Source organism: Ambystoma mexicanum, chromosome 1q, assembly GCF_040938575.1.
Source record: "Ambystoma mexicanum isolate Mex_15411 chromosome 1q, UKY_AmexF1_1, whole genome shotgun sequence".
NCBI classification, from domain to species: Eukaryota; Metazoa; Chordata; class Amphibia; order Caudata; family Ambystomatidae; genus Ambystoma; species Ambystoma mexicanum.
The window spans coordinates 15,565,406-15,592,285 of record NC_090922.1 but is presented as its reverse complement, the minus strand read 5'-3'; the positions used below and the strand labels follow the sequence as shown (position 1 = coordinate 15,592,285).

General features: G+C 45.0%; 1 protein-coding gene across 3 annotated transcripts in view; it reads right to left on the bottom strand.

The window, feature by feature from the left end:
- Window positions 1-447: 447 nt before the first annotated feature.
- Window positions 448-26,880, bottom strand: part of VANGL2 (VANGL planar cell polarity protein 2) — a 903,169-nt gene continuing 876,736 nt past the window's right edge. For all 3 annotated transcript variants that reach the window (XM_069635423.1, XM_069635422.1, XM_069635424.1), the window contains one exon: window positions 448-5,289. In XM_069635423.1, coding sequence (XP_069491524.1) covers window positions 5,029-5,289 — 261 coding nt within the window. In that variant the 3' untranslated portion in view covers window positions 448-5,028. The remainder of the gene's footprint in view (window positions 5,290-26,880) is intronic.

Below are 26,880 nucleotides of genomic sequence, written 5' to 3'. Positions count from 1 at the left end.
AAGCACACTGCAGTGGTTAAGAGGCAAGTTTATCTGTTCTGCTCTAAATAGACTGTTGCACCCAGTTTGTTTCTTACAAAACATTTTAAGACAATTTTGGATACCCAAACGCTAGGTGGCAAATTATACAAATGTAGTTAATGAAGATACACAATTTCCCTGTTATCAATCGACCTTGTGAAATCATGGAATCATATACTGCAACCCTGTGTCAAGGTACTTGACTCCTTTGGAGTTTATAATGGATTCCTTTCTTTTCATTACCACTGAACAGTTATGTAACTATGTATCTGCCACGTTTCTTTTACAGGCTACTTGAACAGTGAACAAAACAAATATTTAATGAAATAATTAAGTTGATATATTTACATAAATGCAGTGTTTGTTGCAGGACATTTCTCACATGTGTCTCTTTCATATTTCCCGGCACATAAGCAAACACACGGATAAAATCCAAATGCTTTATTTTGTTTAAAAAAAAAAAAAACACATGTACTTTTAGTATCTATGTTTAAGAAAAGACAACTATAACATTTCCATTCACTTCAAACTGCAAAACAAGCTTTACATATATTAAAACAAATTTGTACATACATTTCACAATTTCTACAGGCATGCACATTTAAAAAAAATCTGCTCAGTAAAAAAAATCCTCAATGTAAAAGTGGAAAACTATGTTACAATCGTAGGCAATTAAAAATATTTCACAGCTGCCCCCATGATGCACATCAGAAATGTGTGCGCATGCGTTCTCATCGATGCCAAAAATAGCATCAGAATAAACGCAAGAAAAAAACGTCTAATAAGACGATGAATAGTGGCAGTTATAGAATTATGGGGGCACCACTTAAGACCTTTATGGGCATGGCATAGAACAGAATGGCTCATATTAGCCATAAATAAAACAGGCAGTTCATGCTTGGTGAGACCTTCAACAATATTTTGTGATGAAGGCTAGAAATAAGTAAGGAGATTATGCATCTGCCACAATGTCAGCAAAGACTACCCCCTCCCTAAGGGCTTTGTCCTACTAGGGTGTGGCGAAAAGGGATGACTCCATTATTTGACAATTCCCCGATTAATTTGATTAGAGGTGAAAATCGTTCAGCAGAGCAAGACTGCCAATTCCTAAGAATCAGAGAGCATTAATAATTATTTGCGTGTTAATTGATGAAGACTAGATTGAAGGGGAAAAAAAAGAAAAGAAAAAAAAAAGACGTGGTGAAATAAAGATGCCAAAACCTATTGCTAAACTAATGTTAAAATAAAAGAGAACAACAGGGCACACCATTTTAAGGACCAAGAGCACACAATGCTTGAAAACAAGAGCTGCAGCCCTTTTGATGAGCAATTCAAGTGACAGGAAGTGGGCATGTTTGAGAAGGAATAGAGCGGGAGGAAGCAGAATAAATCACAATATGATGGATAATTGAAGTGTACAACCAATGAGACAGATTTATCAGAATACTCTTGACAGGCATGATCAGACTTTGGACCATGTCTCTCGTCCTTTTTGGAATTCTTCAGATTAAACAACTTTCCTGTTCACATACATTTTTTTGGAAGCAGTAGGAAGTTGATGTGTGAAGGGAGATGAAGAAGAACAGTAGTATCCGAGAAAGGCTTGTCATCTCAGTTGTACAAATGGCTTTGTAAGGAATGGCATCCCAGATATAGAGCTACTTTGAAAAAGGGTGCCCATTGCACACTGGGGGCTTGTGTTACCAAACTGCCCAGATTTCCTATTTAAATGAACTAATGCAAAGAAAGGCGGAGAGGAACATGTGAAAGTCACTGGGGAGCCCATCGATAAGGAATGAATAGAATTAGAGCTTGCCAGTTAATATGACCTCGCACCAGTCGCAAATTAATGTCTACTTGCATTTGCTGCATTCATTAGGAATGTTAATACAATTTGAACATCGTAAAGATTACTAAACAGAACAGAACTTAAAAAAACATGGTCTACCAAACCAAATGCAATCATGATTGTATGCAAAAAGGACAAATGAAAACACAAGAGTCGAACAGGGGAATCACACAAAAAGGAGGAAGGGCAGAATATGCATGAAAGATGTGCAGATGGATGGAAGCAGATGGGCTCAAAAGAAGACCACATGGGAAAGAAGGCGTTGGATAAACAGAAGAGGGCAGGAGTTGGGATGATGCAAACAGGAGATGGGTGGATCACTGGATGCAAAGACGACTTCTTTTTTAAACGTTGTTCATCCACTGGTGAATTTCCGCTTTGAGGTAGAAGCCACAGCCTATAAAACCCATCTGGATAAAGTGAGGTCATGCATTTTCAAAGCGGAACAAGTGGTCGATCAGCATGACAAACTTTGCGTGACAATGCCACAGATAAATGCACAAAGGATAATGAAATGCAACTATATTTTATTTAATGAGGTAGGAAACCAGCACTATATGCTTGAAAAAAGGGAAGAGATTATCGGACCGTTGTGCTGCTGGTGTGCAGTAGCATGCCAGAGTGTGACACAACGGAAAAGCTTCTTTCACATCAGTTGACAACTTTTACTTTTTGGGGGAACATTCACTTTAAATCTTACGTTTACAATACGACTTTAGCACAAGTGTAAACTTCAACCCCATGTAACAGCATACAAAAAAACGTATTTGAAAAAGGTAAATCCAAGTCTTTTAACATCAGAAGATTATTTATATAAAAAGACTTTAGTGCTAGAAATATACCCTATATAATTACAATCAAGTAATCTGGCGGTAACAAAGACATCTTTACAAAGGACCATATGCAAGATAGTAACTCTAGCATTATCAATCATTAAAAGTCTGGTCGGTAATTACTACGAAAAGGTTCCAAATCAACAATTCTCCCAAAACAGTTAAAAAAAAAAAAAAAAAAGGCTTGGGATGATTAATACACTCAAATACCATTGATCCGGTGATGCAGAAAGGAACAAAAACCAGAATCGTCCATGTGCATTCAGAAGAGAATCACTGCACTTTGTGAACAACTAAACACAATAACTACACGGTTACATATGCTCTACTATGCTCTACTCTTTACTTTTAGTGTGAATGGGTTTAAACTTCAGAACTGAAGATTTCAGTATTGATAGTGAATTAGAGTTCTATTAAGGGAGGCCAAGGAATCTGCAATGAGTGGCCAACATAACACTAAAGATCTACTGGCTCCTACTATGGGAGCATCTGGACACCAAATGGTATTTTCCAGAAAATGAGGCAACAATGACAAGTCATGTAATCTTACAGCCAACATTTGTTGTCAATTCCTGACATCCAGTACTACAGAAGAACAAGGACACACACGTTATAACATGCCACTCTCATAACCGTGCAACTCCATATTTTGCCATGGTGGCAAAGTAAAAAGCTCTTTGCTTACACCTCACCATCATGGAAAGGGTACGAATTGAAGATGATCTACTTGCATTGTAACATCTTTCAAATAGGGTTTTAATCGTAGAAAGATATGGAACATAGTCACGCACAATGATTGAAATGAAATGAGCTGCACACAAGAATGGCAGGTGATCTCGTATTAGAAGTTGATCGCAAGACATAGTATGGATGGTGAACTATTTGGGTTGGAATGTTAAATGTATCCATTCTACACAATCTCAACAAAGCCTCAATGAAATCCTCCCTGGAAAGTAAGTTTAATGCATATTCATTCATGTTTCAGCTTCTGTGGTAGTAGAGAATCCAAGCTGAAGGGCTGGGGCATATGGAGCTTTATGGAGTGCTTCATGATCAGGAAATTTGACCGCATATGGATTTTGGGAATTAACATTCTGGGTAAAGTTGTGTAGGGCAGGTTTACCTAGTTGAAAAAGTAAAATGCTTAGCATGCTAGCCACGATTTTCATTACAGAAGCTCATGTTCTTACTTCTTCATCAAGCAGTTGATTTTAGAATGTCTTCGTAATAAATTGCTGCGAAAACTGTTCAGAAAAAGGTACAAACGGAAATTCAAATGGTAAAAGGCAAAGTTCGGCAAAAGAAGTACTTCTGAGTTTGAATACACAAGCTATTCAAATTCAACTCCACATACTTATTCATTATTTAAAAAAGGCAAAAGTCATAAAAAAGTCATCATTATGTACATATACAGGATTTTCTTTGAAGTTCTCACAGCTTTGTACCGGATGCATGAGCATTAGTGGTCAGTTCTCATCAATGCCAGGAAGTCCTAATTCAAAACGTCTCTTGTGTTTGTCTCTGTTTCCCTATTGTTGAATTGTCCCACTGAATATCTCTGTAAGCAGTACAGCAGCGTTCATTTCATGGTACCGCTCGTTCTCCTCCTGTGAGTTGAATGGGGATTACATTGAGGGAGTGATCCAATGCTGTGTCTCGAGGACAGGCATGAAAAAGAAATGTTCCGGGAAGCTATCAAAGGCCTTGTCAAACTGACACAGATGAACGAAAGGAAATCAAAACAGATCCCAAAAACAAAACAAGAAACATTGGGTCATGCCAGTGACTTGGCACCAAGGTAATCCTCAAGCAGCAGACTGTTGTACTGTGCTCCAAAAGCATGCGGATTCTACTGGCCATGTGCATCTCAGGGAACTCTAGAAAATGACTAAATGGTGCATGAAGGACATGGTCGTTTGGAAGGTGCAGTGGTGATGATCAGGGACCTTGAGATGAGAACAACAGAGTCCAGAAATGATAAGCATTTGCTCTACTTAAATGTGGAAAAACTGTACATATGGAGGGGAAGCAGTGTGAGCAGAGAGGTTCCTTCTAAAATCCTGGAACGTGGTACTCTCAAAAAGGGACATGGCGGTGGAAAGGAGTGGTCCTCACCCCATAGCAGCTGAAACAAAGGCAGAAGATTGGAGAGAAGGGACTAACCGATGGCGTGCAAAGGAATAACCAACAACCAACCCGGGATGGAAATGCAGATACTAGAAATGATAGGTAGAGACACACTGCAGTTTATGATTATTATTGTCCGATCAGTCTCCAATGGTACACGGCTCCCTCTATTTTAGGATGGTTTCCTATTTGCTTCTTCTAAACAGACGTTTCAGATTGCAATCTCATAACAAATTTGTGAGATTTAGGGTCTACAAACTCTTCCGACAGTTTAAAGAAAGGGATCTTCTTCGTGCTGACCACCAAACTGAAGTCTTGGCGCTTGAGGACAAAAACCATGGCATCTTTCAGGCCATTGGTGACAGGCTCTTCGCTGACTAGTGTCCACTTCTTGGCTAGCCACCGGTCCTTGTGGTACTGGATGGTAGGGCCTGGACCCAGGTACCGCTCGAGGAAAGCCTGAAAGAGGAAACACAGAACATAGAAACCAGTTATAGAACAATTAAAGTGCCATCTAGTGCAAATCTATTTACTGCATGTATTTGAATATTTCTCATAAGAAGCCAAGTAATGTATTTATTTTTATTTAAAACTTTTTATTAGTAAATATGTACTCTCAAAGTAAGAAGCCAAGTACTATGCAAGCCACATTTCTTAAGAAATATGGATTCATGATTAAACCATGAGGTGATCATTCAGATTTCTACCAAGAAAATCTATGTACTTTTAAGTTGTCCTGGTCACTGGAAGCCACAAAACGTTTAAATTACAGTTCAATCAAAACATGTGCAGATTTACATGTAGAGAAGGAGCCAATTAATTTGGAACAAGATTAAATAATTTTTCATTTAGAGAAAATAAACCCATCAAATTTTCAGCAAGGTCATACGAAAACAAATATGAGCTGAGGATCTCCATAACACACAAATGATTCTGTGAAAGTTTCCTTTTCTGCAATTTCTAGAGAACCAGTTCTGAAATATTTCATTTAAATTAATTTGTAAATTTCTAGTGACTGCTCAATAAAAAAAGAAAATTGAGATAACCCAAGAGTTTGTTTTGCCAACAATGAAACAGTTTCATGAAGACCTGCACTTCCCCTAACGTGAGGAATACTGAGCCTTAAATCGCTGTAGTGGTATCCCTGCTCTGAGGCTTGACAAAGTGAATACTTGCGTATTGTACCCAAACCTGGGTTTCCCAAAGCCTAGTCCGAGGAAGAATAAAGATTTTCCATGATAACTTACTAGAAAGTCTTAATTCTATTAAAGACGCGGAGGCAAGCATTATGCTTCTCTTTCTTTTATTCGACAATAAAGGAAAAGCTCAGCAGCAAGATATTTGTGCACCAAATGTGAATGTGCCATGAGTAATGTGCAGAAAACAGGTGCACCAAATATATATATAATAAGCATAGCAATATAACAGTAATATAACAGTAACATCATAACCTAAAAGGTAAGAGTCTCTGAAGAAACTACTTTTCCCAGGGAGCTTAGCTCCAGTTCATTTAGAGGCCATCAACACGTGACCTAGTCCACCAATAGTAGTTCAGATCCCCTGCATAAACAGTCCTAAACATGATAACACTTCCTTTTTCTGGGCTGCGAACTTGGCTGTCCATAGTAGAAGACAACTGTAGCCAACTTGAAGAAGAACTTATGTCGGGCCGTGATCAGGCGGACTTGTCTGCAGGCGCTGTCAAAGAAAAGGAAAATGAGTGTCTTGTATACAACAACCCTAGATCCATTATCAGGGTGGGAGAAAATCGTGGAGTTATTCTGATAGGGTACATGTAAATTTCAGAACATTAATCTTTTCATTACATATTTAATTAACATCAGGTAACATGCTGTTATTTTCTCGCCGGGTGGGATAATGCTCGCCTCCGAGTCTTTAATAGAATTAAGACTTTCTAGTAAGTTATTATGGAAAATCTTTATTCTATGTCAAGACTGGAGGCTCCCATTATGCTTGTTTAAAGCTTACTTACCACAATAGATGCCGGCTGATCTACCGGTTTTAGGTAGAATTGTTTGAATACTGATTCACTTGCCCAGTGCCATCCTCATGATATCTTCTAGGCAAAATCCTGCCCGGAAGGCTTTGGAGGCCATGGCTCCCCTAACAGAGTGGGCTCCGAAGTGCTTGGTGTCTATCCCTGCTTGAGCTAGCGTTCACTGGACCCAGCGTGCTAAGGTCGGTGCTGATACCGTGTTGTGCGGTTTACGCAAAGCAATCAGTAGCTGCCCGTTAGGGGAGGTTCTGAGTGGAGCCGTCTTTTCTTCGTAGACTTTTAAGCATTTAACCAAGCAGAGCTTAGGTTGATCTCTAAAGGCAGGATAAGAAATCACCCTGGAATTGCACTTTGTTCTTCTATGAATATGGAATACAATGCCATCAGGAGAAAAGGCTCTGCCTGCTAGATCTAGAGCTCTGATATCCAAGACTCTCCTGCAGGATACCAAGCAGAGTAGAGTAGTGAGTTTGCCAGATAGGGCTGTACGTGATAGTTCTTCATTACTAGGCCATGATAGAAAAAGGTTCAGTACTTTATTAACGTCCCAAAGCTTGTCATAGTGAGCTGAAGGTGGGACGGTAAGCCTTAAACCCTTGAGCAACCTGCAGACGAGGTGGTGTTCTCCTGCTGGTACTCCCTAGATAAGGTCATGACCTGCGGAAATTGCTGAACGGTAGGCTTTCACAGACCTGTAGGCGAGCCTTTTTTCCGCTAGGAATGCTAGAAAATTCGAAATCTCTTCTAAAGGTGCTGTAATCCTTTCTCACGACACCAGGAGCTCCAGATGCTCCAAGAGTTGGAATCTCTCTTCCAGGTACTAGGAGCCCAGCTCTCTTCGATAAGTTTGATCACTTTGTGAGACATGCCTGGGACTCTCCATCTTGACCTGAAATCCTCCAGGCCGCTAAGGTTAGAGATCTGCTGAGGAGGAGACGATGACGCTGACCTGATGGATCTAATAGGAGATCCGGAAACTGGGGTAGTAGGATTGGAGAATCCGAAGAAAGTTCCAGAAGAACTGGATACCAGGTCTGAGATGTCCAGACCGGCGCTATAAGGATCAGATTTGCATGCTCCTGACGGGCCTTCGCCAGGGTCCTCGCTATCATAGTGAAAGGAAGAAAGGCATACAGTATTCCCTTGGACCGTGACTGTAGGAATGCATCTGTTGTAGCTGCTGCCGGGTACGGCCGCCAGCTGTAGAAAGTTGGCAGTTGGGAGTGGAGTCTGGAAGCAAAGAGGTCTATGGACATTGGACCACAGATCTCCTGGAGGTGGAGGAAAACCTCTCTGTTGATTCTCCAATCGCTGTAATCCGTCGAGTGGTGGAAGTACCAGTCCGCTGCTACATTTGAGAGGCCGGGAAGGTACTCCGCTGTAACTGAAATCTGGTGATCCAGACAGAAATGCCAGAAGTCCCTGACTAATTCTGCTAGGGGTCTCGACTTGGTGCCGCCAAGATGGTTGATGTATCTTACCGCTGAGTTGTTGTCCATCTTTAGTAAAATACAGCAACTCGCTTTGTCTTTGGCAAAAGAACGCACTGCAAAGGAACCTGCAAGAAGTTCTAGACAATTGATATGAAGGTCCAACTCTTGAGGGGACAAAGTCCCTCCTGTGGCTACGGAACCGCATCTCGCTCCCCAACCGGAGCGACTGGCATCCGACTCGATAATATCTGGAGTGAAGCCGAAGATGGCTCTGCCATTCCAGGCTTCCATGTGAGTGAGCCACCAGTTGAGCTCTGTCCTCGCTTGAGGAGACAGTGTCAGGAGATGAGAATAAGAAAGGCTTCTCATTAAGTGTTGGCCTTTTAGTCTTTGCAGTTCTCGATAGTGAAGAGGGCCGGGAAATATTGCTTGAATGGAAGATGAAAGTAGCCCTATCAGTCTTGCTAGTTCTCGAAGAGAGAACATGTTCTTCTGTAAAAGTCTGCGTATCTCTTTTGGTAGAGTGAATCTTGGCTGATGGGAGTCGAAGTTGCGAATTCTGTGTATCCACTATGAATCCCAGAAATTCCATATTTTTGGATGGAAGTAGAACTGATTTCTCCCAGTTTATAAGAAAACCGAGGCTGTGTAGCAAGTTTATTGCCAGTTTGGTTTGTTTCTGAACTAACTCCTGGGAGTCGGCCATGAAAATAATGTTGTCTAGATAAATTATGAGACGGACACTTTGCTCTCTTATTTGAGCTACTACATGTCTTAAGAGTTTGGTGAAGACCCAAGGTGCCGAAGAGAGTCCGAAGGGGCGACTTGTGAATTCCCAATCTCGATTTCTCCAGGAGAATCTGAGTTAACTGATATGTGCTTGATGAATCGGCACTGCGAGGTAAGCGTCTTTTAAGTCTATGCGCATAAACCAGTCGTTCGGTCTCAGAAGATCTCTGAGCATGTGTATACCTTCCATTTTGAAATGGCGGTAAAGGATGAATTCGTTGAGTGCTCTGAGGTTTATGACTGGGCGCACTTTTTGTTTCCTGCGTACCAGAAATATGGGACTGAAGAAGCCTCCCTGACTTGTCCAGGGGCGAATCGTTTCCTTCTGATGGAGACTGAGTATTTCGCGGTCTAAGGCGGTTTGATCTGATAGAGACATTACTATGGGAGTGGGGCGACATGTCTGAATGGGCTGCGTGAAAAACTCTAGGCGTAGACCCCGAGCTGTGTCCCTTACCCAGGCATCTCCCGATATGGTATCTCAAGCATTTGCAAACATCCTTAACCTCCCTCCTATAGGTGTTAGTGGCGCTGGCGCAGTTATCAGTACACTGACCTGTAGGTTGTTGTTGGGCTGGGTATCTAGCCGCTCTCCTCCAGGGACGCCCTCTTCCACGACCTCTCGAGGGGAAGAAAGTGTTGGGTCGTTCTTGCCAGGAATTATGCTGACCTCTGGATTGTTGAGGTCTCTTGTCGAAGAAGTAACGGCCGGAAGAGCGACCTCTTCCTCGTCCGGCCCTGGAGAAAACCTTGGTTGCAAATACTCTTTTTATTGAAGCCTGTGCTTTGTCCAACGCCGTGAATGTCCCGACGAATTTTGTCATCTCCTTCATAAAAGGATCTCCAAAAATCTGGCCTTGCGCAGTTGGGCCGGATTCTGTGTCTGCCAGTTCGGTTAGTTTGGCATCTATTTTGTATAGGATGCCTTTCCGTCGCTCTGTTGAGATGGCGCAACTGGCGTTGCCCAAGAGGCAAATAGCCCTCTGGACCCAACCGGACAGTATCACTGGGTCGATGGGGTCCGATCAGGTGATGGCTGCATTCGCAAGATCAGAGATTTTTGCTAGTGCACCTGCTATGTCCAGTACTTTATCCTGGCAGGCCTTCCAGGCGCAATCAATACCCTTCCTGGGGTCTTTAACGTTTTTACCCAGAAAGGTAATCATTTTAGAATCAAGCTCTGGAGTCAGAGCTACTTTATCCGCAATGTCTGGTCGTGGACATTCAGCGCGTAGTCTGGCCCGAACTTCTTTATCGAGTGGCTTGCGCCTAAGGTGGATGTAACTCGATGTCTTGGAAGATGGTTCCCAGTCAGTGGACCTGGGGTGTATTAAGTCTTCCGGGGTAAATGTACCTTCAGTAGAAGGTTTGGTCCCGGTTGTGTCTTTAGGGATGGGGTCTGCCGCAATCCATGACACAGAGGGTTTTGAATCCTCAAAATGAAATTCCTCATCTGAAGAGGAGTGAGAAAGATCAGCGTCGTAGACGTTCTTATTATGATCTTCTTCCGAGCCCTGTCCATATCCCTCTGGGCTTGAAGGTCTATTTCCCCTGATTTCCTCCTCGGGGTAAGAGGGTTGATGGGAAGGGGTTACCTTCCTATTCATGAAGGCTTGTTTCAGCCTTGAGAAGGCGTCCTTTACGGCAGCTGTGGCATTAGATGGCTGGCTCGGGGGAGGGGTGGGGGGGGGGGGTCGTAGAGCTTTTACTCTTGCGAGCTGGTGTACATCCCCCTTCGGTAAGGTGCTTCCTTTTCTGTGTTCTCTTCCTCCCAGGAGGGGAGGTCCCTCTGAAATGCTCCTCCATAGTGTCTAGGCGATTTTGTATGGGAATGAGCATATCTGTTACAGCTTTCTTAACACTGATATCCACAGAGGATCCCAGAACCTTCTGTAAACTATTAGCCATTGCCACTTCATCTATGTAACAGTGATCTCCCTCAGCCTCAGACCAAGCCTGATCTGATTGAGGCGAGTACTGTTCTGCCATTATAAAATAAATGCAACGTACTCACTTTTTTAATTTTTTATTATTTTCTGGGCTTCTGAACGTCTTCTATCACTGCCAAGTAATCTTATTTCAGTTCAGCTTTGTAATTGTTCTTAATATGCTGAATAGGAGATTTCTTTGATCTATCCGCGGTGAAAAAACCCGTGAGAAGAAACACTTGTTCTTGTCCGAGGAAAGATTCCGGCGCATGAGCTGCAAGAAACCGTTATATTATAACGGGCATGCGCGCTCGAGCGCCGGAATGTAGAGAAAAGGACCAGGAGCTCCCCTGGCGGCCTGCAGGCGGTGCAGCGTGCTCCGGCTAGGCCGCGCCAGACTCCCAGTGCTTCAGGAGCACAACGAAGCTGTGGGAAAGCCGGCGCGAGTACGCTGAGGGATCCGCTCGACGAGCGGATTAAATAACGGCTGATCAACTGTGACTGTGTGAAGCCGAGCTTCACATTAAGCGGTCTCCGAGGCCAGTGGACTGGCGTCAGAGCTCAACATAAAAGTACAAATTATTATTATTTTTTTTTTAAATAAATATTGAAAGTAAACTTCGTATAAGTCTATAACCATGCAGTAAACATATATTATGAAATTTAGCAACGTTATCTTTTAAATTATAAAATCATGACGTAAGCAGTGCTAAACATGAAGTACTTATCTCTTGCTGTGAGCAGCAAAGAAAGAGGAAGTGTCATCATGTTTAGGATTGTTTATGCAGGGGATCTGAACTACTATTGGCGGACTAGGTCACGTGTTGATGGCCTCTAAATGAACTGGAGCTAAGCTCCCTGGGATCTGTAGTTTCTTCAGAGACTCTTACCTTTTAGGTTATGATGTTACTGTTATATTACTGTTATATTGCTATGCTTATTATATATATTTGGTGCACCTGTTTTCTGCACATTACTCATGGCACATTCACATTTGGTGCACAAATATCTTGCTGCTGAGCTTTTTCTTTATTGTCGAATAAAAGAAAGAAGCATAATGGGAGCCTCCGGTCTTGACATAGAATCACACTGTGACAGAGTTGGTTGGGGAAAAGCAGGAACAGTAGACGTACAGTTGAAAAAATAGACGGTAATACAGGAAGGCAGGATGGGGATATGTTTTTAGTAGAGTGGGTGCAAGTAGACTCAACTAATGCAAGCAGGAGAGGTGGTTGAGGAAATGGGGGCGCAAGGCTGCTAAGCCACTACTAAGAGGGTAGGTTCCAAGTGCCATATCTGGTGTAATCAGATGATGGACGGTTGGTTGAGTGATGAGCTCTAGTCAAACAGTGAAATATAGAAGGAATCCTGGTATGATCAGAGGTGTTTAAGCTTCCCAATAAAACAGCCTATTTACTGAATAAGCTAATGCAACCTATACGTCCAAGTCAGAGAGGACTGTATACTGTAAGGGAACAACAGAAGATACAAATCCAAGTGGAATGCCAAACCTGCTTGGGAACAATCCTGGGGGAATCTGAAGTCGTAGGTGTGGGAGGTGGATATGTGGGCGTGCATACGGGGGAGAGGTGTCTGTCTGCACTTAGTGACAGGTGGAGCTAGCATGATGGAAGCAATATAGCATTACAAGACTGTCATGTGTCCATCCGCCTCCTTTAAAATACATTAGAATAACCTCGACCTGGTAAGGCACAGCTCTGCCTAAATGTTTAAGAATATGGCCCTGGAGTTTGGATGCCTCCATGTTCCATCTACTGAAGTACCCAGCTGTAGGTCAAGAGTTCCAACATACATTTGAACATGAGTAGTCTCGCCATGTGCCTGATGTGGCCAAGGAGGGCTTTCCAGAGGAGGAGCTTCCCCGGTGTGAATATTCTTGGTGGGTAGAATCATTTAGTGAAGTGAGAGACTTATTTTAAGCAGTCTTTGCGGCCACTATCCCAATCTCTCAGCTGCATTAAAGTTAGTAACTTAGTGGAAAAGACCTTAGAAGCTTTTCTCTTGGCTAGTGCAAGACAGGTAAATGGGGGCCTGCAGCAATACAGTCTCGGTGGCCTAGACTGAGAAGTGTAGGCTGGAAACCCCTTAAACACAGGCTGTTTGCATTATCAAGGCAGGATTTTGCCATGGCCTGGTTAGCAGTGTATTTTAGAGGAAATGCTAGGAAAGGCAAAATCTTCCTTCTGGATTTAAGCTCCTAAAACTATAGATTGACAACTGTCATAAACGACAAAGAAAATGAGCTCCACAACAGAATGGCAGTTATTAAATATATACAAAATACATCACAAGAGACTTTGGGCACTACTACAATCCATAAACTAGGTTATTTCTTGCACTTTACTGCAACTGTCCCCTGAAACTGAGGTTTTTCTCTGTTTGGGTGCCAACAAGCTGGCAGCTGTAGTAGTGAAGCAGCTGTATCTGCCCTCTCCGAATTTGCTAGTTTTAATCTTGAGGGCAGTCGGGTAGTCTTTTTGTCTCCAACTCTAAATAATTACAACACAGTTATCCAGATTAGACAGATAATGATTTTGGATTCTCTCTTCAATCCTATTTTGGCCCAGCTGCAAGGCGAAGGGAGGGACCACTGATTTTGGAAAATGTAATGGATGAATGTAGGAGGAAACAGACAAGACATAATTGAGATAGAGTGGACAAGGGTAAATCGAGCTATGTCCTGCCATTAAGAAACCGGCAAAAAAGCAGGATTGAAAGTGTAGGCCTGCAAGTGAGGGAATGGGCCACTAGCTGAGCTCTTTGTGCCATTAATGGCAAACTAGGTAGGGACACTCCAGCACAAAACCCTCTTATTGCCCATCAGTGGGGCCTTTGATAAACTATAATTTTCTAGACATGTAGGCTTAGCCAGTGCCATTCAGATCTGATTTTTGGGTGGATTGTGGAAGATCTGCTCTGGACTAAGGGGACAATGCAAAGGGAAAGGTAGGAGACAAAGCAATAAAATGACGTAGCACCTTTTTTGCCCATCTTTTGTAGTCATCTCAACTAAAGGTGGGACTCACCTTGGGTAGGGGTGGATTAAAAATGGCATTGATGGAAGGGGTGGCGCAGTTAACGGAGGATGTGGTTACTGGACCAATTCAATGTTGCCCAAGCAGCACCAAATTGAGTCAATGTCCAGTGAACCTGGGGTAAAATGAAGTATACTGGAAACAAGAGCAGCTTCCTGGCACTGCAAGGAAGTCACATGGCTGGAGAAATCTACAGACCACTTCTTCACTCCACTCAGGGACCTTATAGAACTTGGATTGATAGAAGAAAAAAGTCTGAGTAGGTAGAGGGCCTGGAACGATCTGGAGTTGGCAATAGCAGATGAGCACTCAAGGGTGTTCTTGGCCCTCGATACCTGGGCGATAAGGTAGAGGTGGGGAGGACCTTTTGGGAATTTGAACAAGGTAGCAAGGATTCTATTGGGCTATACAATCAACCTGCAAAAATGTACACATCTTAGAAGGCAAGAAAAAGGTGGCCGATTCCCTTCTTTATTTTGAGGAATCTCTGGCCCTACATTCCCAATCATCTGCCAGCACTAAATCCAGAAACTATTCAAACAGACTTGTATGATGCCAATTTGGAATTCTGGGTCAAGGCATTCACCAGTGGCAGAATCAGGGGGCGCCCCTAGTTCCACACTGGTGCCCATTCGTCCCTCAGCCTCCCACTGGCACCATATTATTCTCCGCCCCGCCACAAACAGCTGCCTCCGCTACTGATTCACCATCATGTTCCACCAATGGGCTGCTTGAAGTTGAAAAGCGGATGGTGCATGCAGCCCAATTCCACTTATAATTGTGTTTTAGCTCCGTGTGGAGTGGAGGGATACGTAAAAGAAAATTATCTATTGTACCAGTTACAATATCCAGCGTTTACAAATATTTCATTAATTACAGTATTTTTACGCAGCATGTTGCATTTTTATAGAACTCAGTTCTTTTTATTTTTATGTAATGTTTTACTCAGTGTTCTCAGCAGATAAACACTGTTAATCAATACATGTTTTAGCTGACTTGATATTATCAGTTGCCTGTCATCTGCAAAGTAATCGGCCAGCTTGAGCGATCTGATGAGGGAGAGATTGAAAAGGAGGGGGAGACTAGGAGGATCCTTGGGGAATGACAATTACAGCAAGGAGAAATGTAGACCATGTGGGTTCATTCTTTGAGAAAAGGGTGAGTGGGTGCACATCACATATCTGGGTGCTACCAAAATAGCATTGAATGATGTGAAATACAGAACACAGGCATCATTTTGGAAGATAGGCTTGAAAGAACAAGTTATTTCTCACCAGTAATATTTGCGGTACTCTTCTCACAAATTCAACAATTTATGACAGGTATAGACTGTCCAAAACTATTTCTCATAGCCACTAGAGGGCAACACATGCATATGTGCTACGAGTGTTTGTGGTAACCGCAGTGCCCCAACAGACGTTCTTGGCATATATACACATGAAGCGACACCCGTTACCTGGGATCCACTACATTTTCTGCAGTCACAGAAGCTGAAAAAGAGTAAAACTGCCACAGCACATGACAAGCCATTTGCTCAAGGACAAATGTTATGGGTTGATGAGGAATCTCATGGAGGAATACCACATCTTAGATACCAGTAATGTTCTTTCTATGGATTCTTCTCCCACAGGTGCTTCATATTTTGGAGGGCTATCACAACCAAGGAGCTAAGGACAACGTCACCCATACACAATGAGGTTCTGTAACAATGAATGCCCAATATCAACAAGTGAGAAGTAGCCCTATAAAGTCAAGTACAGTTTAAGTTACTTACCTGTAACTATTGTTCTCCAGCATGGATTCACATGCTCATGAATAATCCTCAGTAAAAAAAAAAGTTTCACTTTTATCTATATAACTGAATTTCTCTCCTAAACCAATCACTGTCCTCTGGGTCATACTGCCCTCATCCAATGACAGTCCTCTTCCCTAAAACCCGCCTGTAGCAGCCATCTTCAGCTTTGGTAAGCACGTAAAGTGGCAGTATGACCAAGAGCCGCCGCAGAGGACAATAGTTACAGGCAAGTACCTTAAACCTTTTCAAGCATGGGGTCTGGCATGGATACACATGTTCATGAATAACGAATACACAGCAGTACAACATTACCAAACCACGGGAGATGGCAAGGCACAACAGAAGCAATTAACACTAACCCCTGGATCTGCAGGGCTGCTACATAGAGGTCCACACACAAATTCACGGGATTCTACTGCGTCGACAGGGATTCCAGGGAGGAGTCCAGAGTCAGCCAAGCAGTGCTGAGCAACCCGTTTGCTTGAAGGTGAGCCTGGTGAGGAGGTAAGAGATGCTTAATGTTGAGCCTTGCGAACCTCCCGTGGTTGTGCATGTGTGTACTGCTATGCATTCTTTATTCAGGAGCATGTGAATCCATGCCAGACCACATGCTGGAGAAGGAACAAGTTACTTACCTGTAACTGTTGTTCTCCAGCATGGATCCACATGCGACCCCTCTTGCCTATCCCTCTGTGGCTCTTCTCTTGGTCCTACTGCCATTTTACGTGCTACCAAATCTGAAGATGGCTGCCAGAGGAGGGGCTTAGGTAGAGGGCAGTCCGTGGCTGGGGCAGTATGACCCAGAGACCAGGGATCCGTTGTTAGGAGAAAGACAATTCAGAAGTGAAACAAACTTATTTTTTCTTTACCGAGGATTCCCAGCCTGACGACGGGGAATATTCGTGAGCATGTGAATCCATGCCAGACCCCATGCTGGAGAAGCAAGGTCCTCTCCGCCAGCGAAGGATTCAGGAAAAAAATGGGCAACACCAAAGGCGCGTTGAGGTGGAATTCCCTTCGGCATGAAAGTGGGATGCATATGCAGTACTACCCTTGATTCGTGAAAAGTCAGATACAGCTGCTTGCAGGGTAGGCCCTGTCTTTGGAGGATAGCTCAGTTGCAACTTTTTCACCTTGGAAGAAGGACAATACGGAGCACCACAGGTTCGATCCCCAGGTCCACGCTAAGAAACCACTGGGTATTAAGCGCGTTATAAATAGCCTATCATATCTCACCGACTTGTCTGGCTGAGGTGATGGCCACAAGGAATGCAGTCTTCCACGAGAGATACTTGAGTGGGGCTTGATCCATAGGTTCGAAAGGTGCCCCCATGAGTCTTGTCAGGACCACGTTGAGGCAGGCGCCTTTAGAGGGAAAGATCAAAAAAGCCCCTTGAGAAACTCCTTGACGAGTCTGTGGGACCTGTAAGGAACTCATGGTGGCAACAGTAAAGACAGACAAGTGATCACAGTTCAAGGGTGTTTATTCAACTGTATGCAGGTTGGAAAAACGCCTAATCTAAACTTAAATCTAAGATGGAAGCAAGCTTCGACCATCAGGACCTTCGATGGTTAAGTCTCTATTCTAGAGAAAAGTCTTACCTCGGAGGGCCTGATGCTTTAACAAATAAACAAAAGGTTCCTTCTGTTCCGATTACACTTGGGTGATGTTTCTTCACCCCTGGATCGCCCTCTGCCGGACTCAGAACCCTCTTGAAGATTAGCCTCCCTCCGTCGGGTTTACTCTGGCTTTTCACAAAAAACAGTTCACCTGTGGACTTTCACAAGTCTTAATGTCTTTTTGTTAAAAAACATTTTTACTGCTGATTTTGGTACATGAACGACAAACCATATAGGAAAGGAAAATCAATCAACAATGAACTGACCAGGCACCCCCAGAGGTGGCTCGATGGTGGGGGCCATGTTGTTACCCCTTGCATTTCTGCACCCTGTCACCATATGCTCCATATGGTCCACAGAATCGGGTGATCTTGGATTCTGGAGGGGTGCTTGCTTCTTGGTACCCACAGCCATTCTTCTACGGTGGTGGGAGACAGGTGAAGATTGTCTAGGCCCACCCAGTGGGGATACCTCTGCGCTCTAAGATGGGGTTCCAGGGAGAGTGCATAAAGGGCCAAGGAAAGGGGACAGCCCTGCCTCGTGCCCCTGCTGAAGCCGAACCAGTGGGATTACCCTCCGTTCACTGCCACACACAACCGGGGGGGATACGTAAACTGCCATTATCCCCCATCAGAGCCTAGTTCCCAAACATACTTTAGTGTGCACTTACTTAAGAAAGCCCCACTCCACCCCTGTCAAAATACCTCTGCATCAACTGAGAGGAGGGAGGGGTCCCCAGTCATCCCCATAGCTTCAAAAATCAGGTGCAAGGTTTTCCTCATGGTGTCCGCCCCATGATGTCCCTTTATGAAGCCCATCTGATCCGGGTGTATCAGTTGGGGCATGTCCCCCTGAAGTCGTGCCGCTAATAACAGAGTGTAGATTTTGGCGTCGATATTCAGAAGGGAAATGAGTCAACAGGATCCACATAATTGGGGATTCCCCTCCTTGTGTATCACCGTTATTAGTGCGCAAGAGAAGGATTCCGGGCTTCCCCCGTCTCTAGGATATCATTGAACAATTCTACCATGAATGGCAGGGGGGCAAGGAAGGTTTTGTGAAACCCCTGCCGAGAAACCATCCTCCCCTGGGGCCTTTCCTATCCATAATCTCGCCACTGCTCTCCTAATTTCTTCCTCCGATATTGGGGCCTCTAAGGCCTTGGCTTCCTCAGGATACAGCCTGGGTGTTGGGGAGGATTCTCAGAAATATGTCAATTCTCTTCTACCTTAGAGACCCCCAGCTGTTTTTGCTGGACTTTAGGACTTTTCATTTCAATACTGGAGAGAGTGAGACTTTTTTCCCCACTCTCTCCTGTATTTTTCTGTGCTTCTTTTGGTTTTGGAGTCTGACAAACTCCATAGGCATCATCTTTTACATTGTAACACACAGAACCTTCAGTGAAGTGGCACAGGGAAGTCTTTCAGATTACCCAAAGGTTTAAATATCTTCTCTTGGATAAACTACTGTTTTCAAGAGCAGTGAAGTGAAATTGACATTTACTTACATTTGTAACTTTCTAGACCCAGCACACACTATCTTACAATAGGGTGCTGGAAAGGGTTACTAAGTATCCCTGTTGTCTAGTTTCTCATGTAACATTTTTAGGTTACCCTTGGTGGCAGTGGTTTACTTTTTCCTACCTTTATTTGTTTCTACAGCGGGCTGCAATTGCAGCTGCAGTAAAGGACCCATGGGTGCCCATTTTGTCAAAATGGCCCGTTTTGTGCGCCATTTCTTGTTGGAAAGGTCGTCCTTGAGATTTACTCTGCAGGTTTGGTCCCTTTGTTCATTTTGTCTTTGGCGGGATTCACTGGTGAAGTGAGGGATGTGCCCGAAACTCCCTCTGCTTAATCCCCTTGGTTACAGGAATGCACCCAAAGGTGATCGGCTGGCTGGCTGGCATTGTAGGACAGCCACCCTGCTGTGTGAGTGACAGCTAGGCTGCGAATGAACGGGAGAAACCTGCATAAAAGGCGAGGTCTTTTAGACAGAAGGCAGAGTCGACCACTGGAAAAAGGAATCCAAAGAAGAACTTGGAAGAGATTCTTGCTGCAACTCCTGGACCGTTGGTTTGCCCGGTGAAGCCCTGCTGCAGTGCCGAAGCTCCGAATTCACCTCGACTAGGGAAGCCCTGCAAAGGACGACTTCTCCTCTTGGGTTGGTGGGATCAATCGACCCAGAGACAAACTCATCTCGAAATCTGCTCATAGCAGCTGTACTTCCATTGCTGCTGCAGGAACCGATTGCCAGGGAGAGGAACACCAGAATTGAGTCCATCGTCTTTAAGTCGGACCCAAGCTCCAGGAAGATCCTGCAGACTCCCTCGAAGCAGGACTAACCAAGCCTGAGCCACCTCAACAGAGTGCTAGACCCCAGAAGCGAGGAAAGTCAATAAAGTATCCGAGAACCGCGGTGGTGCTATTTGCGAGAAGCTGAAACCGCAAAGTGCCACTGATCTGAAGTTTGCCCATTGCTCCCGCCGACCTGCAAACCGTAGTGCAAGAGTCCCCAGACATCCTCCCTCTTGTCCCCACGACTGAGGCCCAGGAACAACAGGCTCTGCAGGACCTACAACAAGCTGGAACCACTTTCTTCAGACCTAAGGTACTGTGAACTAAGGCGTACTTACCTCTTGTTGTGTAGGATTGCTAGCTCTCAGTTGAGGCTTGTATTTGTTACCTTTTGCCGAGTTGCTTGCAGCTCTGCCCATCACAGGCCTCCCAGCTTGTGGACCAACAGTGATTTCTTTTTCAACAAAAACTTGCTATAACATTCTGCAAGAAACTTATTAACCATTGTTTCTCCCTTAACCTTTTCCTTTTGACACCAAACTCAGTATTGCTCTAAATGTAGCAGTGATATTTATTTATTTTTATTTTGCATTTGTAGAGCGCACTACAGCCCACGGGCATCAAGGCGCTATAAGGATATTTACGAGTGCTTGCTTGAGGGTTACAGGAAGCAGCACAAGGACAAATGCTTAATACAGTTTGCTTGGTTACAGTCGGTTTGGTCACATGCTCAGAGGTTACATTGCATAGTACAGTGGATAGGCAAATTGATGGTAACATATATTGCATAGCGTAGAAGAACAGGCCCATTCAAAATACAGTAGCAGGGCGCACAGATGGTTACATATATAGTACATAGTGCGGTGGGACAGGCCCTTTCAGACAAACAGCCTAGTTTTTATGGCCTTGTGGAAGGCTGCATGAGAGTCAATCGTCCTGATCTGGGCTGGGAGGGTGTTCCAGAAGGTCGCGGCCATGGTTGGAAAACTGGACCCGCCCGCACGCACTGGGTGTGTGAGGAACAGTAATCCGATTAGCATATGCAGACCTAGAAGGTCTGGATGCAGTCTATTTGGTGATCCTTTGTGCTAGGTACAAGGGTGCCAATCCGTGAAGATGTGTGTAAGGGCAAGTGTTTTGAAGAAAATCCTTTCCTTAGCGGGTAGCCAGTGTACCTGTCTCCTGATTACAGAAATGTGGTCCCTGCGTGAGATGCCTGTTGCGGCCCTCAAGGCATTATTCTGAGCTATCTGGAGTTTAGCCAGATTCTTTTATGAGGTCCCAACAAAGAGGGCATTGCAGTAGTCCAACCTAGAGCCAATGATGGCCCTAGCGATGGTGATGCAGTTCTGTTGGGAGAGAAATGGCCTAACTGCATTGATCAGTTTAGAATGATATGCTGCAGAAGACGCGACGGCAATGACCTGCCTATCCATGGCAAGGCTGGGTACGAAATACACGCCCAGTGTCTTGATTACTTGTGACACTGTGATGGGAATGTTGTCAATGGTGAATGAACAATACTCCTTGTCCAATTTACCCAGTGTGGAGGGGATCCAACCAGCAGAAGTTCTGTTTTTTTTTTTCGCTTTTGAGGCATAGCCAGTATTCAGCCATCCAGGATTGAATTGTGGAGTATATGACGCTGAGGGTGTTCATATCAGTTGAGTAGTCACCTTTGAGTGGGATCAATGTCCACAGTGTCCTAGTTATTTAAGTCACCTCAGGGTGTAGTAAGTGTGTGTGGCATCCCAAATGGGTATCTACTGATTTACTGAAACAGAGTGTGTATTTTAAGTATATTTAAGTGTTAAAGATTTTCTCCCTTATTCAAACTGACTGTCAAATTAATAAATAATTGTTTAATCAAGAAACCTTGAGTAAGCGTTTATACGGATACTTGTCACTGTGAAACTCTATGATGCAACCCTAGACCCCTCTTGAGATAGGCCTGGCTGCTCAGTCACTCTGCCAACTTGTGTTGTACATGCTTACACCACAGGTTGGGTTAACTACTGCCAAGAGGACAAGGCTGGTGCAGTCTCCCACAGGGTACTCTATACAATCTTGCCTAACACTGGGCAACTGTGTGTCCGCCAGGTTAGGTCTCCCGTCTCTGTGGTAACATCAGTTTCATACAACGTTTCATAGAAGGAAGTAAATGCCTCTTGAATCCCATCTGTCGTGGGGTCCGGTGCTTTATCCACCCCTTCTATAACCTCCACCCACCTTTCGGATCCCCATCTCCTCAGCCTGGCAGCTAGTAGTGCGTCCAACTTATTGCAATTTCCTAATTATTTGCCCTTCTTCTAGCAGTCCGAGATCCTCGCTTTTCCCCCACGCCTCCAGGACCCAATCCTCCCGGCTACCAGACATTTGATGGAAAAAAATTGGTCGACTGGACAAATGGTCGAACCAATTTCGTCGAAAACCAAATGGTCGAATTTTTATTTTGTTTATTTTTAGCCCTTTTTTTGGGGGGGGGGGGGTGTCCCCCCAGCCCCCTTTTTTTTCTAAAAAACCCTTTTTTTCCCTAAACTACAACCTTAAAAATATATATATAAATAAAAAAATTTGACCACTTGATTTTCGACGAAATTACGTCGACCAAATGTCCTGTCGACCAATTGTTTTCGATGAAATGTCCGGACACCATTCCTCCCGCCTCTCAGTAGCCTCGCAAGCCTGTTTGTCGAGCTGGCTGATCTTCGACCTCAGCCTATTTTCAATAAGTGTTCATTCCATCTTTTTCCCTGCCCCTTCCCTAAGCAAAATTCCCCTCCATGTCCCCTTCACCACTTCCCATACCACTCTCTTCTAAACCTCCCCCATATGATTTGTTTTGAAATATTCAGCAATTTCTTTGGCCAATTCTGAGTGGAACACCGGGTCCTTCCATAGGAATTCAGGTCCACTGTTAACATGATAACATACAGACTTGCACATCAGATTACAACCGCACAACAAAATGGTCAGGTCTGCTTGCTCCCTTATCCCCCGCCCTCCCAACTCCTCCCTGCCGCCTACATGCATCTTATACCGTACACATTGCGCGACTAACTTCCGCTACAACTCGCTACTCCAATGTCTTCCACTCCCTCCCCTCTCGCTAACATTGTCATACCCAGTGCCAATAATATCCATTACCACCTGTCCCCAAGCCTCCAACCCCATATTACTCTGTCCTGGGTCGTGACTAGCTGCTTCCTGCCAGGCCATAGTCTCTGCGTTCATCCATTTCTGAAGATCCGCTCACCACACTTGTGCCGCCGGCCCCTTGTGTGCTTTCCAGCGTGTCGCTATCCTGTGCTTTGCCAGTATATATGCGAGGTATTTTAGATTATTCACAAGTTTTACTTTCTTGGGTTTCGCAAAACACCCAGCAGGCAGACCTTCGGGGATCCGGTGTCTAAGATGATACCTGCTCGCGCTAACACTAGGGCTATCTCATCCCAAAATTGCCTAATCTTTGCGCAGGCCCAAAACATATGAACTAGGTCCGCGTTAACTAATCCGCATTTTGGGCAGACCTGCACTGCCGCATGGCTAAACTTTGCTATCCTCCCGGGGGTCAGGTATGCCCTGTGTGTACATTTGCACCTGCTGTAGTCTGGCATTCCTAGACACCTTCTTGGGATAAGCCATTGTTCTGGCCCACATCTCGTCTGACATTTATTTTTGCAGTTCCGTCTTCCAGCACTGTCTGACCCGCTCCACCCCACAACCCACTATGCCCATCAGCAGCTCATATATTCGAGACCTCATGCCCGCCCTGCAAGATGTCAAAGCGCCTCTAGCTTATCCCCCTGTAGACCTTCTACCGTCGGCCATGCCCATCTAATTTGAGTTAGCAGGTGGTTGAATGCGAGATGTGCCAGGTGCAACCCTGTATTCGCCGCCAGTGCACTAAAATCTAGTGGCTTCACTTCTTCCAGCATATCTCCCACTGTTGCCACTACCTTGAGTTCCCAATATTTCCTCACAATCAACCTAATCTGCTTCTCCTCCCCATACAGCGTGACCAGTGGGATCTGTGGGGAATATGGATCCACCTTCCCCAACAGTCGGCAAGCTCGTCGCCACATCGTCTTTCCCAACTTCAATAATGTATGTGGGCCCGATTCGCCGGGTGCCATTGTCCATATCACTTCTTTAAGGAAGTACAGACTGCCACCGCTTGCAGTAACTGCGACTCCTGCGTCTGTACATCCGAGAGCCATTTGATCACGAATTGTAATTGGCTAGCGACAAAGTATACCTCAAAGTTAGGCACTTTAATCCCTCCCTGCTCGTACGGGTTCTGGAGCTTCTGCAATTCCACTCTGCATCTCGAGTTGTGCCATAGAAAGCTCCTACATTTTCCGCTCAACCCCCCGAAAAACGATTTTGGGATGTCGTATGGGACATTGGCAAAACAATGCAGTAGCCTTGGTAGCACCACCATCTTTAGCTGGGCTGCTCTCCCCATCATCGACAATGGCAGTCTGGCCCAGCAGGCCATGGAATGCTCCATTGTGTCGATCGTTCTCTGTGTGCTTGGTCTTTGGATCGTGATATCTACCACTTAGTACCTGAACGTGTCAATCTCCCATCTAATCGGCAGCACCGGCAGTGCACTATCCTCTCAGGTAATCCGACATATCCTCCCAACGGGAACAGGCTAGACTTCTGCACATTGACTGAGATACCTGACAGTGCCGTTTAGAGTTCTAGCACATCTAGGATATACTGCAGGTTATCCCCCGGGTGCTGCAGGTACAGAAGCATGTCATCTGTGTACAACGAAAGCAGATGCCTTCCCCCCTGGTGTAGCGATACCCGCCCCTATATATTCTTCTCGGAGGTAGACAGCCAATGGCTCCAATGCCAGAATAAAGAGCATCGGGGACCACGTGCAACCTTGCCTCGTACCTTTATCCAGCTGCCATTGTTCTGAGACAATCATGTCCGTCTTAATTCTCACCATCGGCTCGTTATATAGCAACAGCACCCATTTGATATATGTGGGGCCCATGCCAAACTTTTCCAACACTGCTATCAGCCAAGGCCACTTCACTGAGTCAAACGCCTTGACCGCATCTAGCGAGACCACTGCCAAGTGATACACACTGCTCTGGGTGTGATCCATTATGTGATGCAGTCTTCTTAGGTTACTAGTGATTTGTCTATGCGGGACGTATTCTGTCTGGTCCGGGTGTATTAGGTTGGCAATAGCTGGTTTGAGCCTGTTAGCCAGTAAAGCTGTGAGAATCTTTCCGTCTTGATTCAGCAGAGACATGGGCCTATATGAGCCACAGTTCGCAGCCGGCTTGCTGGGTTTCAAGAGGGGAATTATTATTGACTCTCTAAGCGACCCAGGCAGTTGGCCTATGTTCAATGCTTCGTTGAGCATCGCCTACAATGGGGCCATGACCTCCGCTCTATACTCTTTGTAGAATTTGCCGGGCAGTCCATCTGCTGCCAGAACTTTACAAGTCGGTAGCTCTTGTATAACCTGTTCCAGTTCCTCTGCGGTTATGGGGCCTCCAGTTTATGTGCTACCTCTAGCTTGGGAAGATTAATCTCTGACAACGCCTCGTCAATCTCGGACATCGGGCATTCTGAGGTTTCCTCGTATAGCTTCTTATAATATTCGTAAAAGCAATGCTTCACCCCTTCCTGAGTCTCCCACAATGTCCCATCACTCCCCACCCGTGCTCTAATAGTTTCCTTTTTGGTCTCGCTATCATACAGCTAGGCTAAGAGGCGCCCGGGCTGGTCTCCTTACTTTTGTTGACGCTGCACATGTTTCCTATAGCTCAGTTTACCCAGCCTGTCCCAGTGTGTCGAGCATTCCTTCTGCAGGCAGAACACCTCTTGTGCTCGGTCACTGGACCTGTCCTCTGCCGACTCAATGGATTCCAGTGCAGTCTCAGCTTTTCTCATGTCTCTATCTCATCCTGCATCCCTTTTGAATTTGCCATAGCTGCCCGATGCACCACGACTTTAAAGGCCTCCCACAGTGTATCTGCTGACTCCACACTACCTGTGTTGGGTTTAAAATATTCCTTCCCCTTCCCCCCTCAGGGTCTCCCGAAATCCTGTATCCTTGAGCGCCTCCACCCTTAGCCTCCATGTAGAGATTCTAGCCCTGGGGTAAGAAGCTGCCACGTAATCACCAGGGGTGTGTGATCCAAAAGCATGCTCACCTTGTATTCTGCCTTTGTGAACTGTCCTAATGTTTCCTCTCCAGCAAACACATAATCCAACCTTGTATAGAGATTTGTGTGAGTATAGTCTGCTGGGGATGCATCCTCCTCCACACATCTGATGGCTTAAATGCCTGTAATAACGAGTTCAGGGCCTTGGCCGCCGGAGCTGGTCGAGTGTTTACCGTGTAGATCTATCCACCGCTGGGTTAAGTTTACAGTTGAACCCCCCCCCCCGAACCCTCATATTAATCTGCCGTCTCTACTGGGGCTGATCCTGGAGTACAACGATCAAAAGCATGCTGCTGTATCCCGATTCGGCGCATACATATTGATGACACAAATCTCTGTTTCCCACCATCCTGTGTAATACAAACATTATACCCTCCTCGTCTAGGGAGGTTTAAAGAACTCTAAGCGGGACCTTCAGTGCCACCCATATTAGGACCCCCCTGGCAAATGCTGAATATGACGAGCCCACCATCATCCCACTCCACTTGGGGGTCAAAGTACTCAGCTTTTCTTTGGTGAGATGCGTCTCTTGTAGCAATGCAGCATCTATCCTCTTGCGATTCAAGTAAGCCATTACTCTGTGTTTTATATAACTATTCAAGCCCCTGACATTCCAGGTTACTACTTTGAGTTCCCCCATTTCCTTTCAACATACAGCCTGCCGAATACTCTCCCAATATGGCGACTGCAGTAACCCTCATAAATGCAATTGCAGGCCCCCTTAATCCCATGAACTACCCCAACTCCCCCTGCCCCCCCAAACAACAGCACAGCTCAATTCTGCATGCTCAGGCTCTCCCACTTCTCGCCTCTGTCCCTGGAACATGTCCTGGAGTGTCAGGCACGGTGGGGGGATACGTAACAGCTAGTTGCCGTGCAGTCCACTGCAACTAGGTGTATAGGAAGTTCCCACTCAGT